The 18751-nt window shown below is 58.1% G+C and overlaps 1 protein-coding gene across 1 annotated transcript in view; it reads left to right on the top strand.

Moving 5' to 3' along the window:
* PPP2R2C (protein phosphatase 2 regulatory subunit Bgamma) overlaps positions 1–7837 on the top strand; it is a 134849-nt gene extending 127012 nt beyond the window's left edge. The window contains exon 9 of the mRNA XM_069495824.1: positions 7494–7837. Coding sequence (XP_069351925.1) covers positions 7494–7785 — 292 coding nt within the window. The 3' untranslated portion in view covers positions 7786–7837. The remainder of the gene's footprint in view (positions 1–7493) is intronic.
* The last annotated feature ends 10914 nt before the right edge of the window (positions 7838–18751 follow it).

The following is an 18751-nucleotide window of genomic DNA, read 5'->3' as shown; positions in this document are numbered from 1 at the left end:
ACGCTGGGCCCTGCCTTCCAGGAGCTCAGAGGCTAAGGGCAGAAGCAAACGTTGCCCCCAGGACCCCACGTCCTTGCAGACAAAGCACACCGTCTGAATCCTGCCTGGCTCCCAGTTGCCTCTCATATAGACGTCCCCATTGACAGTGTCCCCACTTTATAGCTGGGCCGCCAGGGAAGTGCCAAAACCGTCCCAGCAGCATGACTGAAAGCCCTGGGTGTGGCCCCTACCCGACTCCAGGAAGGCAATTGTGGCAGCCTGCTGGGAGGGAAGGGCAGCAGCTCTGTGCCAGGCCCCTCAATTTCTGGCCCACATTCTACCATCTGCCCACTGTGTGCTCCTGTAAGTCTCTGGGCCTCGCCGTCTGCTCACCTGGAAAGTGGTTCTAATCAACTGTGTCCTTTGTGGCTGTTTTGAGGAGGAGAGTGTGTGTGAAGCCCTTGGCAAGGTCTTGGTCCACACTGGCAGTAGGTGCTCCAGTGCCTTTGCCCCTCCCTGGTTACCCACTTGGCCCTCCAACACCAGCTCCAATGGCCCCTCCTCCCTGAAGCTCTCCTCTATCTGTTCTCCTGGGTGGGAGGGATTTGTGCCAACTGAGCATCTTCAGTTTGCAGCAGGGGAACAAGCCTAAGCTTATGCCGAGAAGTCCCAGGCAAGGCTCTGCCAAGGACTCTCACTGTCCCTCTGGGGCCATCTCCTTCTCTCTATCCTTTCCCATCTTCGATCCTCCCTGCTTTTCCTTATATACTGGCCTATCCTCACCCACTGTGGACGGCATCCCCGTCCGTGCTGGGATGACGGCCCCAGAGAGGTCCACTGTCCATTATCCTCACAGCCCCCAGCCCCTCCCTCAAACCTACATAAAACTCTCATGGAAGGATCTGATTGGCTCTGTTTGGGTCACATGGTCACATTTTGGGCCAATCAGCACAGACATGACTATCACATGCACAGTTGGCCAGGCCAGGGGTTGAGTAGAGCACTGTGATTGACAGTCCACAGGGATGGGGCAGGAGGCTTTCCCCAGAGGAAAGAGGACTGGGGACACAAGCAGCCAGCATTGTGATCCCCACATGCAGATGGGTAAAGCGAGGCTAGGAGAGGTGAAGCAGCCTGCCTAGATGCAAGCTGTGGCAGGGCTGCCCTTTTTCCTGTTAAGGGGACCTTCTGGAATTTAAGACAACATTTATGAATGTGAGGAATGAGCCATCTTTTCCTGGCGTGGGTTTGCAAGGTGCTGGGACGTGATGTTGCACGACGAGAGCAGGCGCCTGTCAGCTGAGTCCGCACCTGAACGCCCGGAGGATGAGTGACTGTGGGTTTGCAACGGCTTTAATTACCTCACTCTTTTCCCACTAAATGGAGCAGAGGAGCCAGCATTGGGCTTTGTTTTGTGAACTGTTCCCTAAAGAGCAAAGGAGGGGGACGCCTTCCCCCTTTGCTGGGTGTGGGAGGGAGTGTGGCCTCCGAGCCAGCCCCCCGTGCCTGGGCAGGGCCCTTCCCTGCGAGTCAGCCCTCCCTCCGCTCTCGGTCATCCACGCGCCTTCCCCCTGCTTCCCTGTCTCCTCTCTGAGTCACAGACCACTCGGGCAGGGCCTCAGGCCACACTGACCATTGGAATCAGGAGGTCCCTGTTGGCACTTAGTAAAGAGAGGAGAGAGGTACCGAGCCCAGCACTGTCCATGCTCACCGGGGCTGGGCTCCCTCGTGGGCTCCAGTTTTGATAGATGGGAAAACCAGGCTTATAAATGTGCCCGGGGCGGGCCAGAGCCCAGGGCCCTGACGACACCATCCGAGCTCAGTGTGAGCCTTTGTCTTCCAGCTCTGAGCAACAGGCAGGCAGAGAGGGTCTCCATCCTCGTTTTGACAGTGAGGTCAGCTGGGGGGAGTAAGCCGGAGAACAGACCCCCAAATCAAATGGCCCCGCAGCTCAGGGTGGGCCAACGCTGCCCAGCTCCTGACCCCACTGTGGGCCCTTCTGCTCCGCAGCAGCTACTTGGGCGGGGCAGGAAGGCTTGGCCTGTGGAGCTTCTGACAAACACAGCTGCTCCACCTGCAAGCTGCTGAGTCCACTGCCCGGGCCGGGCCGGTGGGGGCTCTGAACTCCTCAGGCTCTGGGAGGGACCACTTCATAAGGCCATCGTAGAGCTGTCCCCAGGCGGAGGTCACAGGAGAAGCCCGAAGGGGAGAGGGCTGCTTGCCCTGCCTCTGTCTGGGGCTGTCCACCTCGCTGCTGCCTCGTGCATTTGCGAAATTCCAGCACGCGTCCCGGGCCTGGCCCTCCACAGATGCAGGATTCACCTCTGACAAAATGGGGCTGCAAGCCTCTGGCCCCGGCAGCACTACCGCCCCTGCACGATTTCCCGTGGGATCCTGGCAGTTGTCCCCCACGCCCCACCACCCTGGACAGAGCTTGAGCCCAGGGGATGCCTGTTGAGCAGTGAAGTTGGGGCCGGGGGCATCTGGCAGCCTCCAGACGGGTCCCCGCCGGGTAAGCTGCCAAGCGGGGCTGGCCTGATGGGGTTGTGCTGGGGTCAGGAGGCCTGAGCTCATCCCAGCTGGGGGCCCCTGGGCCGTCAGCTGCCTGGGGTCTGCAGATTTAGGTCCCAGCGTTCCTCAGCAGAGATGGCACCCAGCGCCTGCCCAGGAGGACTTCTATTTGTGGGTGCAGTCCTGTGAGGCTGGGCAAAGGGAGCTGGCACAGAGGGCAGCCCTGGGAGGAGGGGAGTGGGTGGCGCCATCCATGGAGAAGTTGGAGACAGCCTCCTGGAAGAATTTGCCCAGAGGGTGGAAGGGCATTCAGATAGAGGGAACAGCATGTCGGAAGGCTCTGAAGTGAGGAAAAAAGTGATGTGGCCATAGCTTCATGTTGAGGCAAAGACAAAGTTACAGGGTTAGTAAGTCCTCCTGGCCTCCCCAGGGGGGTGTTGTGGAGAATCCAGTGTGGGGAACACGAGGCTGAGGGGGTCAGAGTAGGGAGGCCAGTGAGCAGGGGAGATGGTGGCAGTGTGGACAGAGAGGGTGCAGGAAAGGGCTGGACAGAGGGAGGACCGTGCACACCTCGGGGTGGAGCTCCCTGCACTCTGTACCCCACACCATTGCCCACGAGGGCCTCGAGCCGTAGAGGAAACGGGAACCCTGTCCCAGGAAGCAAATGATGCCGCTTAGGGTTCCTTCTAAATGGTCAAGACGTGGCCAAGCAGGAAGGCGCTTGCACCCTGGGAAGGCAGGGGCAGGTTTCCGGGGCTTTCTGCCTCAGCTCCCCGCCCACAGGCTGTGGGATCGCAGGAAGTCAGCTCCACCTGCGCCCGTCTGCAGACTGGGGCCACTGGCAACACCCCTCCATCGAGCTGTGAGCCCCCAGCCTGGCCCCCCTGCACCACCCTCTCACCTTCCTCTCGTGTCTTCAGGACCCCAGGGTGCAGGTGAGGCACCGGGGTGGGAGGGGACTCCCTAAGGCCGGAGGCCCAGCCATGTGCCCATCCCCAGGCAGCTGGTGGTCCGGCCTTCCCTGCAGCCCCCCTGCACACTGCCCTCCCCCTCTCTCGGCTCTCTCTCCATCTGTCTCTCACTGTCCCCTCTCATCCTCTTCCCTCTCTGTCTCTGTCTCTGTCTCTCCCCATCTCTCTGCCTCTCTCATTCTCTGTCCTTTCTCACGCACCCCCCTTCGGCCTCTCCTGTGCACCTCACCCGCTGAACCCCAAGAGCCCCTGTGCACCTGTGCCCCTCCCCGACCTCCCCTCCTCTCTCCTCGCTCACCTCGGGGACACGCCTGGGCTACGGCCCCCCACGTGTCTGCTGCCGCCCACCTGCTCCCTCTCCCCGGGCCGCGCCTTCCTGGGTCTGCGCCCACGGACCGTTTCCTCCCTGGGCCGTGCCTCCCGTTACCTTGAGGACAGGACCAGGGAGGCCTGAACCGGGGCACGTTGTTTCACCCTCCGAGCCTCGGCTTCCTGCCCCGCTCCGGGCGTGTCAGGTCCATGTGAACACGCACAGCGCCGGGCCACACAATGTCCAGTGTCCGGTCCAGATTGCCAGGGCCAGCCTGAGGAGCCCTGTGCCTGCAGCCGCTGCCCCCCGGCTCCACCTTGCCCAGCCTGGGGACGCTGTGGGACACGGGGTGGCCTGGGCGGCAGCAGCGGCACCAGCCCACAGCTCTTTCCTCTCTCTGAGCCTCGTGCGGGGCGAGCGCACTGGGAGCTGCCAGGATGGTGCGGTCGGTCGGTCCCAGCGGGCTCTGCACAGGATGCGGGCGCCCTCCTGCTGGGTTCTCCTTCTCCCAGGAGAACGGCTCTCGCGCTTCCATGTTTGATGCGGGCTCCTTCCTTTTTGAGGCCTGGCCTTGGTCCTGAGCTGCCAATAAAGGTATAGGACACTTGACCTGGCCAAGGGTCACATGAGCCCAGGTGGCAGCTGCTGGGTGCATGCCAGCCCTGGGGGCGCGCCTGTGAGACTGGATTTGGGCTGGTCCCTGGGTCCTCCCTGGGACAGTGACTTCAAGATGCCAGATCGCTGGTTCTGGGGCATTTGTGGGCTCAGCCCATCCCTGCTCCTGTGCCGGGTGGTCACATTGTAGTGAAGTCCCCAGGTCATAACGTAGGTGGCATTAGACCCAATCCCAGCCTGCCACAGGATGAGCCAACGTCTGAGGACAGGAGGGGGCTCCACAGGGCCGAGTGGGAGGCAGGACGGCGCAGGAGGGCGCTCTCCCGTCACCCCTCACGCCAGGCTCCGCCGCGGGGGCCTCCCCGCATGTCCTTTAACCGTCTCTGCAGCAAACAGGTCTGTTCACAGGAATTAAGGTTTTAGAGGCGGAATTTTAGAACAGAAAAGAATAGAGCCGGAAAGTACATTTGAAGTTTCCACCCACCCTCCCTTCACTTCCAGGGATTAGACAAATCTCTTAGGAAGGCGGAACCATTGGACTGGCCCCCGCCGCTCTCAGGCTTGGCGAGCCCTGCGTGGGACGCCGCAGTGTGCAGCGTCTCCCGCCCCTGTAGGTCCTTCCCACGAGGGCTGCGTCCCTGGCCTCGTGCCCCGCCACCCCCTGCAGCCTCTGCCTGGGCCAACCAGTGGGGGCCGCAAAGGAGCTGGAGCTGGGGTGGGCGGAGATAGGCCAGGTGCTCTGCCACCTCGGCCGACTGTGGCCTTTGGTGACAGCTCCTGACAGTGGCCTCTTCACACAGATGTCTCCCCACTTTCCTTTCCCGCCTCCCTCTGCCCCCTCAGTCTCTCTCTATCTCTGTCTTTCTCCGCATGTCTCCGTCTGTCTCTGTCTCTCTCTGGTGACGCCTCCCTCCCCTCACCTTCAGGCCTGGGGTTGGCAGGTGACAGAATCCCCAAACTTACCAGCCCCAGGGCATTGCACTTTCCCTTGTGGTTCCCTTAGAACCTTCCAGAACATTTGTAAGTAGCCTTTTCATGGCGCTCTTCTCCAACCCGCCCCTGGTGTGTGCTCCCCGCCATGCGGGCCCTGATGGACTCCCTCACCCGGTGAGCCTGGGTGCCCCAGACGCCGCAGGAGAGCCCCTGAGGGAGGCTGTCTGCCTGCTGGCACCCCCTCCCTCCCCTCAGAGGGGCCAACGCTGCAGACCGTGGGCTCCAGGAACCACGCGGGGTGGGCAGGAAGCACCGGAGCCACTCTGGGCCAAGCCGAAACCCTCAAGTCACCTCAAGGGACTGTTGGCCAAAACTTGCCAGTCCCCAAACTGAGGAGAAGGTTCTTTCCATAAGGAGTGAGCAGCCCAGAACGCCAAGCACAGACTTGCCAGGAAGCAGGGAGATTGGGTAGGGTCCCTTCCTTTTCACGGTGCGGCTCCTTCCACCTTAGGAGATAGCTAGCCGTCACCCCACCTGCTGCCCTCTGCCGGGGAGACGACCCTTCCCGGGCAGTTCCATGAGCCAGGCAGCAGGGGCGCCTTTCTGCCCCCACGTCACCATCCAGAGGGGATGGACAGGAAGAACTGGTCCACAGGCAAGAGGAGGTGGCACCTTCTCAGCAACCTGCCCATCCTCGCGTGCCTGGGAGGCCGACTCCCCCTGAGAGACGTCAGAGGAGGCCCTCGGGTGCCATGCTCTGCTGACGTCCCTTCTCCCACAGGGAGGAAATGCTGGCTAATGACACAAACATACAGCCAGAGGAGCAGTAAGCTCCGTGCCCCCCGGCACGGTAGGGGCTGTAGTTAACTATAATTTATCGTATATTTCAAAATGGCTAGAAAAGAGCTGAAATGTTCCCAACACAAAGAAATGATAAATGTTTGAGGTGAGGGGTGTCCCACATACCCTGATTTGATGTTACACGTTGTACGCCATGTGTCAAAATATCACATGCGCCCCATGAATACATATAAGTATTATGTATCAATTTTAAAAGGAAACATTGTTACAAGGGGATGTGTCCCCTTCAGCCTGTGACAGGGCATCCTGCAGGGTCCCCTGAGCCAGTCTTGAAGCATCTGACCCCTGCAGGCCCCAGATGCCTAAGATGCCCTCTCCTGTCCTGTCCAGGTGGGCCACGGCCTGCTTTCCCCTCTTCCTCCTCTGCGCAGTGTGGCTCCTGTGTAGCTTGGGTGACGCTGAAGCCTTGTCAGCAGTGACCCTCATCTGTGCGTAACCCTTGTAAACCCAGGGATCCACGTGGTCCTGTCTTGAGCAGTGTCACCCTCAAGAAGCACAGCTCGGCTCCAAAAGGAAAAAAAGGATTTCTACATTCTGGGGACCTCTGTGAAGGACCTGAAACAGAACCACTTCTTCACCCTCATTTTTGCTTTCTGGACCCCTCTTCCTCAGCCCCCCAGTTGCCTTGCGCCCCACAGCTGCTCAGAGCCTCACAGGGTCACGCCCCAAGACCCTTCCTCTGGGCGCAGGCCCACGTGGCTGCACGCCCTCTCTCGCCCTTGCCACGTGCATTCACTCACCCTTTCTCCTTGGAGAGGAGGTGCGAAGCGGGACAGGGAGTGGACAAGTGGGAAATGCTTAGTGGGACGGGAGGTCTGCGCACACCTGCACACGAGTGGTGTTTCCATCTCCCACGGCGATGCACGCTCACTCATTCACTCATGTGCTCCGGGGACAGGGGAGTCCGGGGTTCCCAGAGGGAAGGATGGGTCCTGTTGACTCCGAGGCCTGCCCTGTGCCAGCCACGGAGCTTCTGTCCCGGGGACTTCTGTGCTCGCTGCCCTCTGTGGTGCACTGTCTCTTTGAAAGCCTAGGCTCTCGCTCCTGGACTAACAGGGAAGTACAAAGGGTCTTCTTATTATGATCGGGGCAAAGTATTAAAGGGGTCTTAGCTCCTGGCCCCAAAATCTGTGTGGTGATGGCAGCTGGATTGTGAGGGGCACAAGAGACTGAGAGAAAGGGGCACCCGAGGCAGGTGTGGGCTCCTTTCCAGGGAGCGACGGTCCCGCGGGCTCTGGGGGTTATTTCTTGAGAAGAGACAGATGACTGTCCTTCTTGGGCCTCCCGCCTGATGCCTCTGCTTCTCCCGCCAGCGTCATCATGACGGGAGCCTACAACAACTTCTTCCGCATGTTCGACCGCAACACCAAGCGAGACGTGACCCTGGAGGCCTCTCGGGAGAGCAGCAAGCCCCGGGCCGTGCTCAAGCCGCGGCGCGTGTGTGTGGGTGGCAAGCGCCGGCGCGATGACATCAGCGTGGACAGCTTGGACTTCACCAAGAAGATCCTGCACACGGCCTGGCACCCGACCGAGAACATCATCGCCATCGCGGCCACCAACAACCTGTACATCTTCCAGGACAAGGTGAACTCCGACATGCACTAGGTGTCAGAGGCCCCGGCCCCGGCCTCAGCCTGTGCACTTGTCCCCGACGCGACCTCCACAACCACAGCACGAGGAGGGGAAGAAAATCCGAGTGGCAGTAAGGACGGCGGCGGAGGTGGCGGAGTGTGGACCTGGGAAGCTTGGGCCCGGGCCCGGCCAGCTTCTCCGGGCCAGCATCGCCTTTGCAGTGATTGTTTAACACAAAGGAGAGGAAGGGTCCACGGCCGCAAACCATAAAATGGACTGTCGAGTCTTACAGTTCAGGGTCCCTTCATTCACGCGCCCTCCGCCCCGGTCTGCGGTCTTTCCCACATTAATGGAATTTTTACACGTCCAGGTTAATTTTTCACTCCAGCGGGTCCGCGGGCGGTGGGCTTTGGGGGGCGGGTGTGGAGCTGCTCCAGCTGCTTCCCCCACACGCCCCGCTGGCCCCGATCAGGGCTCCGGGGATGGATAAGGAAGCTCAGCCAGCCAGGGCTTCTGTGGATGATAGATGGAGCTATCTGCCCTGTCGCAGAGCGGATTTTGTCGCCTTTGCTTTCTGGATGGTGAATTCACGCTGCGGAGTCGCAGAGGGGATGCAGGTTCTCGCTTAGGTTTCCGAATGTCCTTCAGTGTCCCAGGGCCCAGGTCTGGTACGGTTTCCCAAGAGGAAGGGGTAGGGAGGGGCTCGGCCAGCGTGGCTGTGGTCCTCACCTGGTCTCCCCGCTCTTCGCGGAGACTCTGCCGGGTGCTGGGCGGTGCTCAGCCTGGAGCGGCCACTCCATCCCCGCCGCCCTCTGCGGGAGCTCCCCGCCGTCCTCAGCATTCACCGCCGGGCACCTTCCAGGGCCGACCTTGGCTCCCGTCCACGCCCTCTGCGAAGCCCTCTCACGACTGCGCTGGGCGTGCCCTCATCTCCACGCACACCGACTGCTGGCTCCTGCCGGGCACCAGGGTGACAGGTGAACACTTTATCCCGTCCACGTGCGGAAGCCGAGGCTCTGAGCGGACAGACAAGTTGGTGGGCGGACACCAGCCACTCGGGGGAGCCCTCGCACAAGGCTCTTCCCAATCCAGCACGTTGGTGGCTCATATTAAAGCAACATTGTAATGGAGGGTTCTGGAAGGGAAACGCTTCTTCGTCTTGTGAAGCGCAAGGGTCCTGGGAGAATGGGAAGATGGAGAAGACCCACAGGTGGCTCCTGGCTCAGCTTGGTGACTTCAGGAGCAGGCCCTCTCTGGGACTGCCGTGCCACCTCGCGTCTGTGCCTGGCGCTCCTCCCTCGGATGCACGGACTGCCTCTGAGAGGAAACTGCATGTTAGGATGATCTTAGGATACGTTTTCTTTAAGGACCACGTAGTCCCAGAGGATGCTGTCGTGTGGGAGCTCTTCCCTGTGACACCGAGGGCCACAGAGAACGTGGCATTTCCACAGTAGACCCTCCGGTCCTGGTGAGACCAGGCCACCGACCCTGTGTCGTCCTCGTTCATGGAATTGCAGCAGAACCACCTGGCTTGGCATTCTGATTCGGAAAGCGAGTGCAGAGGCCCGGCTGAATCCAGCTTACTTTATTTTATTTTTTTTTTACAAGACGAAACAAAACCCAGGAAATAGACCCAACTGAGGATTTTCTCGGTGGCTTACGGTATACTCTGTGTGTGTAAAAGCACAAACGCATGTGCACTCACTTCTGGCCATACAGCTCTCACGCAGGGAAGTGGATCCATTTTTTTTTAATCAACACGAATGAAGAATGTTTATATATCACTGTAAAATCCAGGTGACCTGGACAGTATTATATGTATATATCTATTCTAAACTAAATTTAACAATCAAAAGGATTGGATCACTTTTTCCCCCCTTGTAAAGAGGTTCAAGAATGTGGTAAATTGTATAGAACTCTGTTGAAGCCAAAATCCAGCTCTGAGGGCCTTACACAATTTCTTGGATATTTGGCACGGTCATCTCCCTTTGTGAGTCAAATTTGTTAAGAGAGGAAACTGGCATTTGCAGCTAGACGTTACTGTCAAATTGTAGATTTAACATTTATCATCTTCAAAGTACAAAGCTCACACAGTCTTCAAAAGGAGTTCCTAGTTCCTTACTTCTGTTTTAAACTTTGAGTACCAAACCAAAAAAGGAAAAGAAAAAAAAAGAAAAGAAAGAAAGAAAGGAAGGAAGAGGTCTTCTCTGAAGAAAAGTATGTCTTTGGACTTTGGACTCCTGGAAGATAATGGCGTCCAAAGCGAGTTGTGAGCAGGGAGAGGAGACGTAGCGGGGAGGGCAGGGCCAGCACCAGCCGAGGGTCGCGGGCCCTGCACCGCACTCTGCTTACGCTTCTGGGCTTGGCGCACGCGCGGGCGCAGCACAGTGGTGAAGGTGCTGGGGTTTCTCGTTTCTGTGTTAGCTGAGCTTGCCCCAGGATGACGCTGTCGCCGTGGCGGTGCAGTTGTCAGAGCGACGGTTCCGGACCCCTACCTCCTAGGTGCACTCTTTTTTCTTTGGTGTCTCACAAGTTATTCAACTGTTGAATAAAACTATAAATATGTTAATACCAGCTTTTTCCAATAAAATAACAAATGTTACATCTACAGTGAGGCTCCGAATGCTGTTTGTTTTCAGTGAGGCTAACTTATGTCAGTCAGCTTTTGCTGTGTAACAAACCACCCCTAAGTTTGGTGGCTTGAAAAGTTTACTATTTCTTACCATTCTGTGAGTTAGCTGGGAGGCTCGCTGACGCTGTGTGTTCTAGATTGGCGTCACTCACGTGTCTGGCGGTCCACTTGATGTCAGGTGGGTTGGCATGGATGCCACCGGCATGCATCCCTCTTTTATTTTTTTTTTGAGACAGAGTCTCACTCTGTCACCCAGGCTAGAGTGCTGTGGCATCAGCCTCGCTCACAGCAACCTCAAACTCCTGGGCTCAAGCGATCCTCCTGCCTCAGCCTCCCGAGTAGCTGGGACTACAGGCATGCACCACCATGCCCGGCTAATTTTTTCTATATATATTTTTAGCTGTCCATATAATTTCTTTCTATTTTTAGTAGAGATGGGGTCTCGCTCTTGCTCAGGCTGGTCTCGAACTCCTGAGCTCAAACGATCTGCCTGCCTGGGTCTCCCAGAGTGCTAGGATTACAGGCGTGAGCCACCACGCCCGGCCCCTGCATCCCTCTTATCCAGTGGCTCCAGCAGCCATTCCAGTGATGGCCGCAGGGTTCCCAAGGGCAGCAAGGCAAGTCCCAAGGCACAGACTTCCCAAGTCTCTGCTGGTGTCACATTTGCTGTTGTCTCATTGGTCTCAACGAGCAACACGGCCAAGGCCAGGTCAGTGTGGGAGCAGGCTGCCCCGGGGCAATTTCTCAGGGAGGACGGGAGGGAGCACTCCACCACAGCCATGGAGCGCACGCCAGGAAAGGAGGACACGCACCGAGGCAGGGACTCCTGGTCGCCCCGGTGTCTGACCTTCCTTCTCATGTGGCGCGTGGTTGTCTGGGCACAGGGCCGTCCCTGCAGCTGGTGTGGCCACCGGAGAGGAAGCAGAAGTGATGTGTTCCGGGCACTGCTCTGGGAGGAAAGCCGCAGCCTTCCCTGCCCTGTCACCCTCGACGCCGCTGGACTGCAGACGGCGGCAGAAGCTGGAGTGACTATTCTAGATCTCAAGATGGCAAATGTGGGTCGCGTGGGTCACAAGAGAGAAAGCAGCAAGACAGAAGGGAACTGGCGTTGAGCCACCTGCTCGGACGTTGCCCTGAGAGAGAAACGAAATTCTGTTTTGTAGAAGCCGCTGTACGGGGGGTCTCTTGTTATAGCAGCCTAACCTATTTTCTAGCTAATCCACGTGGGATCCCAGAAACGGGGACCCCACCCAGGACAGAGGCCAAGGGAGCGCCAGGGGAGGGTGAAGGAGACCCCAGGCGACAGCGCTGTGGTGGGCCTGGCCGGAAACAGTCCAGCTTGAGGCAGGAAGAGGGAAAGATCCACCGGGGGCGGGAAGCGGAAATCCAGAGCTTCTCTGATGCTTTCAGCACATTCAGAAGAGTTTTCTACTTTTGGCAAATGAATTATCGATCAGTGTAGAAAAATAAAACTAGACAAACAAAAAACTTACTAGAACAAAACGTTCACTAGAAAGAAAAGAAAACGCAATCCTGCGTGGCCCTGTGGGGAATGCCGTTCGCACAGGACACAAATGCAAAGGAAGAGCGCGCTGGTCTAAGGAGACCTAGGAGATGGTCGGTCGGTCGGGGAGACAGAGTGTGAACCGATGTCGGGCTGGGGGGCGGGGGCTGTTGAGAGCTGGAGATCTTTCTTCCGTGGGATCCATGGATGTCGGTCACTGAAACTGCAAAGTCAGAAACAGCATGTGAACGTGCTGTTCTGAAATACAGGGGTAACTAGGAGAAACAGCGGGTGCCTCTGAGGCTGATAGTCCGGGATTTGGAAAACATAAACATTTAATTTGACTTTAAAAGAAAGTCATGCCGCCCTATGTCCCCTGATGGCGGGGTGGGGCGTGTGAGGGACCCGGGGGCTGGCAGACGGGCTGGCAGGGAGATGGAGGTGCCCCCAAAAGTAAGGGGTCCTGGATGGCCCGGTGGGGACAGGACGTGTTTGCTGATGGCAGCCCCTGCGCTTCCCCAGGGCCCCGCTTCCCTACCCCCAGGGCAGGGTTCCAGCCATGCCCAGCGTGGGACAGAACTGGAGCGCTACGGGCGACTGACGGAACCGTGAGTGAGTGAAGGAGTGCACGACTGTGTGAGTGATTGCTGTGGGTGCCCTACTTCGCGTGGACGCACAGAGCCCTGGGGAGCGGGACTTTCCACTCCCGATTGCGCCAAGGAAGGTAGGACACGGGCCCAAGGCCTGCCCATGGCGACTGCAGTGTGCCAGGCATCGTGTCACACACCTGCACTGCACTGCGTTCCACAGTAAACCCACGAGGGGGTCCTCTGGTCCACGCGGGAGGCTCCCGGTCTAGAGATGAGGAACTGGAGGCTCAGAGAGGTTAGGGAACCTGCCCAGGGCCACACAGCAAAGGCAAAGGCCAGACTGGCAGTCAGGTCTCTGAGCCTGTGCGGTCACGGGTTCTGGAGCTGGGGACTGACCCCAGCCTGCCTTGACCGAGCACTCCTGTTCTCCCTGCATTGCCACCCTGGAGGCAAGTGGTGGTCACCGTCATGCAGCCCGCCCCCCCACCCCCATCCAGGGCGAGTTTTCTGGTTTCTCCTGGTGCCTGTGGGATTCTTTACTCCCCTGTGAGAAGTGCCTGCCTGGAAACTTCTGCCGCTTTCTGCTGAGAGAAATCACTATTGCTGAGATCCAAATAGCCTCGGGAAGGGGACAACCTCCTTGACTTAAAGTAAACAGAAAACCTTCCCTGGAGAAGGCTTGGCCCTGTGGTCAGAGCAGGGGGTGGGGCGGGGGGGACACCAGCCCAGAGGGAGGTGTATCAGCCGCTCTGTTCCCAGGAGGAATTGAGACTCGGTTATCCGACAAGCCTTCCTAAATCCGGTGAACGATGGCTGGCGGAACCAAGGCTCGCCAAGCAGGGATCAAGGAGCTTCAGCCCAGGAGGACAGACAAGGACGAGAGTGCAACAAGGTCAGGCCAACAAGGTGACAATACCACAGACCTGTTCAGCTTGGCTTCGCTCTAGGATGACTTTGAAAATTGTTGCAGCCCCGGAGGCCGGAAGTGGGCACCTCCCCAGCCTCATGAAAGCAAAGCAAGCGGGGAGGGACGGAAACATCCGCACAGACAAGACTGACCGGACGGTGGAGTGTCCCCCACAAGTCTGAGACTTGGAGACTTCACAGACGCATTCCAAGGCTCCTGGGGACTTTCAAAGGGGTTGGGGAAAGAGCCCACAAGGGCCACGATGGCTGGCCGAGTGGGGGCCAGGAGAGGACGCAGCCGCAGAAGACCTGGGCTCAATCCCATCCTTGTCTCTCCCCCCTGTTGGGACCGCATCACTTGTCCCAAAGTTAGCAGCTTAAAACGGTACCGTCATGTCACATGGTTTCTGGGTGTCAGGAACCCAGGTGCAGATCAGCCTGGCGGCTCTAGCGTGGGGTCTCCCACGAGCTACAGTGAGACTATGGCTGGGCTGCCATCTGCCATCTCACCATGTGGCCGTGGGCCTGTGGCCCCTCCAGGGGGCTGTTCATGGTGTCACTGCCAATAGGAGAGAGGACAGCCAAGCCCAAAGCCACAAGCCTCGGAAATGACATTGCAGCACCTTTGCCACATTCTGTTGGTCACACAGACAGATCCTGCTTCGGTGGGGAAGGAGCAGCAGGAGGCGGTGGGGACCCCTGGGGGCCACCATGGAGGCCGCCTACCTGTGCCCAGGGTCCCCATGTGTAATATCAGCCTCGTGAGGTTGCTGTGAGCCTGAAGTGTGACGACGTCCACAAAGCAACCCTCCCGTGTCCGGCGTGGGGTGGGCCTGTGCAGGGGGACGGCCAGGCGGCTGAGCCCAGCTCTCCCGGCCCGCTCCCTGCTGAGGCAGAGCTGATCTCCTCAGGCTCGTCCAGCTCCTGCAGGCCAGGGGTGGGGGCGGACCTGGCCACCTCCTTGCTGGTCTTGCGGGCTCAGTTCCTGGTTCTCAGTCCTTGGTGCAAACTCACCGGGGAGCTTTCAAACCCCTCAGTGCCCAGGCCCGATGGGTTTCAGCACAGGAGATTTAAAATTCCCCAGGGGCTCCGCTGTCCTAAAAGGGCAGGTTATTCTGTGAATTAAATGGGAAGAATAGGGCCTTTCTGGCTATTTGCAGAAAAAGTAAATTATCCAGTTAGTTGGAGAAAAGTTAGAAACAGGGAGTTTGGCCAATTGATCTTATCACTTCTGGAAGGAAGAAGAGGGAGGCTGAGTCTTTCTTTGGTTTTGTTCCCCGCCCCCCCCCAGATGACTTTCCAAAGTCACACTGCAGGATTCAACCACTTGAGAAACTTGAACAAAGGTTTGCCAGCCTCCGAAGAGTGGTTTCCTAGCAACAGGGAAGCTTTCAGAGCTGGAAATAATTGCTGGGGTCCTGAGTGATTCACACAGCCCAAGGCCCTTTTTAAAAACACAAAGCACCTTTATCTTTACCTGGATGCTGTTAGAATTGTGCAGGGGCCCACCTAGTCAAGTGTCAAGGGACTGAAAGTCTGCAAAAGGCAGCAACATTAGGGGGGAAAGTAAAAATGAAAACTCTAAGGACCCCGTTACTAAATCTGTGCCCCCCAAAAGTCCAAGCATGCAAAATAGAGACGGATGTTTGGAGAAGTGAATTTTTCACTTACTGTATTTGCAAAGCTTCAGAAAGATCACCGTGTACCTTTGCAAATCTGCTTACTCATCTATTCACTCACCAGCAGTTTTCTGAGCACCTACTCTGTGAGTGGCGACACCCACACTCGAACCCTGGCTTTGACACTGGCTGTGGGTCTTGGGGGTCAAGCTCAGTTTACTCATCTCGAGAACGTGGAGGATAACAGGACCGTCCTCGTGTTGCTGTGCGGATTAAACAAGATAATCCTGCACCCACGTGATTTGGCCACTGGGTCATGGTCGGCTTCTGGTCGGGTGGCGCGAACGCCTGACAGATGGTTCTCCCATAGATGACAACTGCACACTCAGCACAAAATGCCAAGCCATGGCTTCCTGCAGGCACTGGGCAGGGGACAAGAGCGGACACTTGGGGATGTCCAAGCTCGGCCTGATGGCAAGCACAGCTATGGCCACAGGGGCAGCTGAAACTGCAGTCAGAGGCTGCCTGGCGGGGAGCAGGGGCCCAAGGCCTGGACCCAGCATGAGCTAGAGGGACACACACGTGGGAACCACTGCCTTGGGACCTGTAGGTGTCAATGACCCGCCCAGAGGGGCCCTTCAGACCTCATGCTGTGGCAGGACCTCCAAGGGGGCAGCCCGTCCCTGGGTGGAGCAGCGTCAGGTTTTGATAAAAACCCCATTTTCAGGGATAACAGGCTGAGAGCAGGAATCCAAGGGTTTTCCAGGAGGTGCCTCCAAGAGGGCCTTAAGCAGCCACACAGCGGGGCAGTGGTGTGGGGATCTGGGGCTCTGGGACTCTGGGCCTGACATTGGCCCAGTCTGACACCCCATCACTCCAGCTGTGATGCTGTGATATCATAGGAAATACATATTTTGTCTCTGTTCCTGGTTCCTGGCAAACAGCTCCTAAGACCCTTGGAATCTCTAGAGTGATAATCGAGTCTTGGTTCTAGTGAGATAGCTGGTGATGGGTGACCCCTAGACAGCGTCAGGATGGGCTGGTCACCCAGAAAGACCAAGGCAGGACCAGAGGGCTTGGACTTGCAGCCCCACCCCCAGTCTCCAGGGAGGAGAGAGGGGACAGGGGCTGAAGGTTGAGTTGATCACCGATGGCCAGTGGATTAATCCACGTGGCATTACGTTAAAGCCACGGAAATGGCTCTAACACCTGGAGGTTCCTGGCGGGTGGTGCACCCAGAGAGGGCGTGGGAGCCCCACACTCCGTCCCATATGCCCTGCCACATGCGTCTCTTCATCCGGCTGGTCATCTGTAGCCTCGTAACATCATTTTAATAAGCAGGTAAACGTAGGTAGTGTTTCCCTGAGCTGGGAGCCATTCTGGCAAATCAATGGAACCAGAGTGGGGTCAGGGGAACCCTGGCTTAAAGCCAGTCAGGCAGGAGCACAGGGCTCCTGGACCCGTGACTGGCATCCACAGCGGGGGTGTCCTGGGGGCCGGAGCCCTCGGTCTGGGGGAGCTGAGGCCAAGGCCCGCAGACGGGGTCGGAACGGAATTAACGGCAGCGCGCCCAGCCGGCGACGGCTGCAGACCTGCTCGGCTGGTGTGGGAAACCAGAGGCGAAGTGTCTGTGCTGTGCTGCCCCGTGAGAGAGGACACACACTTCCATTTTCCTATCTCTGTGACCTGCCTGGGGCGGGGGCCTGGGCCTGTCTCATCAGAGCAACAGGGCCCGAGAGGCGGGAGGGAACAGGGACGGAGAGGTCTCAGGGACAGCCCAGAAGTAAAAAGAAAAGCAGCAGGAGTGCTGGTCCCGTCGGGAAACAGGTGAGGACAGCGCCTGGCATGGGAAGTGGGCCTGGGCAGAGGAGGCGGCACAGCGACCCCCAGCCCTCTCCTCAGGACCCGGCTGCGGGGGGCAGGGGCGGGGTGGGGGCAAGGCCCCTGCTGGGACATGGTGGACCAGGCCAGCGCTGCTGGGGGTAGGGGAGGCAGGGGCTGGAGAGCCAGCCAGGCCCACCCAGGGCTCGCGCTCTGCCACCTGGGGCGCCTGACTCTAGGCTGGAGCGGAGGGCAGGGCGTGGAGGAGGAAGGGGGGTGGGAGGAGAGAGGGTGGAACAGCGAAAGAGCCTGCGGTCTCCTGGGTGTGGAGCTCGTTCAGGCAGGCACTGCTGCGTGGCAGGGACAGCAGGGACAGCAGGGACAGCAGGCCCGCGTGTGAAGCCCAGGGGGAGATGGGGAGATGGGGAGAGGCCTGACTTGGGCCCCACCGTGGGAGCCACTGTGGCTCGGGAGGCCGGAGCCCACTCCTCCTCGAGGACCAGATTGGCTCACGATGCTTGTGCATCCTTCCCTAGTCCTGGCCGAACGTCTTACCTGGCTCAGGTGTATGATGGGGAAGCAAGGGGATGTTTTGGTCCAGGCTTAGATCAGAGAATTAGAAGGGATAAAAGCTCAACAGCAGAGACTGGCCAGGAAGACGAGTACCGTGAACAGCAGGTACAGTGTGTGGGACCCCCGAATCCCCCTGGAGATTTGTCCCACACAAAGGAGAGTTTAGGTGTGTTTTATTTTTAAGACAGTGAGTTAAATTCCCAAAGACGTTTTTTAAAATTTGGGTGGTTGGGTATACAAACAGGTAAAGATTATTGGGTACTTCTCTTCCTAACATTTTATTAGAAAAAATGTGATTGAGTACCCTTTAAGAATATCCTTATATATTCTTTTCTTCCCTTTCTAAAAGTGACGACTGTCCCTGTCTTTTTCATCCATTCGTTTTCTCGTATCATGTGTGCCCCGTCCCACCGCAGTGCCAGGAGAGATCAGAGGCCCCTGAGAACCTCCCGCCCTCCGGGCACCTGCATCAGGACGCACCGCCCTTCTGTCCCCCGACAAGATAGTCACAGCATCTCGGGAGACCAGCTCCACACCCCCTCATTTTGATAGGCTATAAATGTGCACTCCAGCTTCAATTGAAAAGAACGAACTTTGGCCGAGGCGGAAGGAGTTGGAGACCAGCCTGGGCAACATAGTGAGACCCCCGCCTCTATAGAAAATTAAAAAATTAGCCAGGCATGGTGGCACACCTCTGTGGTCCCAGCCACTCGGGAGGCTAAGGCAGGAGGATCACTTGAGTCTAGGAGTTTGAGGCTGCAGTGAGCTACAATGACACCACTACGTTCCAGCCTGCGCAACAGAGTGACACTCTGTCTCTTAAACAAAGAAAGAACGTTGGGCTCTGGGTCAGCAGGGTGGCTTGGATCCCACCCCCATCGACACTGAGGTGCCTGGGTGTCGGGGGAACACTAACCTCCCCAGACCCGTTTCATCTTGTACTAGTTTCCTGTGGCTCCTCTAATGAATAACCACAAACTTAGCGACTTAAACCAACACAAATTTATTCTCTTAGCAGTTCCAGAGGCCAGAAATCTGGTGTGGGTCTCACTGGGTTCCAGTCCGGGTGCCGGCAGGGCCGGCTCCTTCTCGGGGACCCAGGGGACCATCTCCCCGCCTCCCCAGCTTCCAGAGGTGCCTGTGCTCCTTGGCTCACGGCCCTTCCGGGCTCAAAGCCGGCAGCGCGGCGTCTTCCGATCCCTCTCCCTCGGGCCCTCCTGCCTCCCGCTTACAAGGACACTTGCGACCACACTGGGCCCACCCGGACAGGGGAGCCCAGAGTAATCCGCCCCATCTCAAGATCTTTAACTGAATTCCATCTGCAGTGACACTTCTGCCACGCAAGGGAACATGC

The sequence above is a fragment of the Eulemur rufifrons genome, chromosome 20, assembly GCF_041146395.1.
Source record: "Eulemur rufifrons isolate Redbay chromosome 20, OSU_ERuf_1, whole genome shotgun sequence".
NCBI lineage: Eukaryota > Metazoa > Chordata > Mammalia > Primates > Lemuridae > Eulemur > Eulemur rufifrons.
This window is presented reverse-complemented; position numbering and strand designations above follow the sequence as displayed.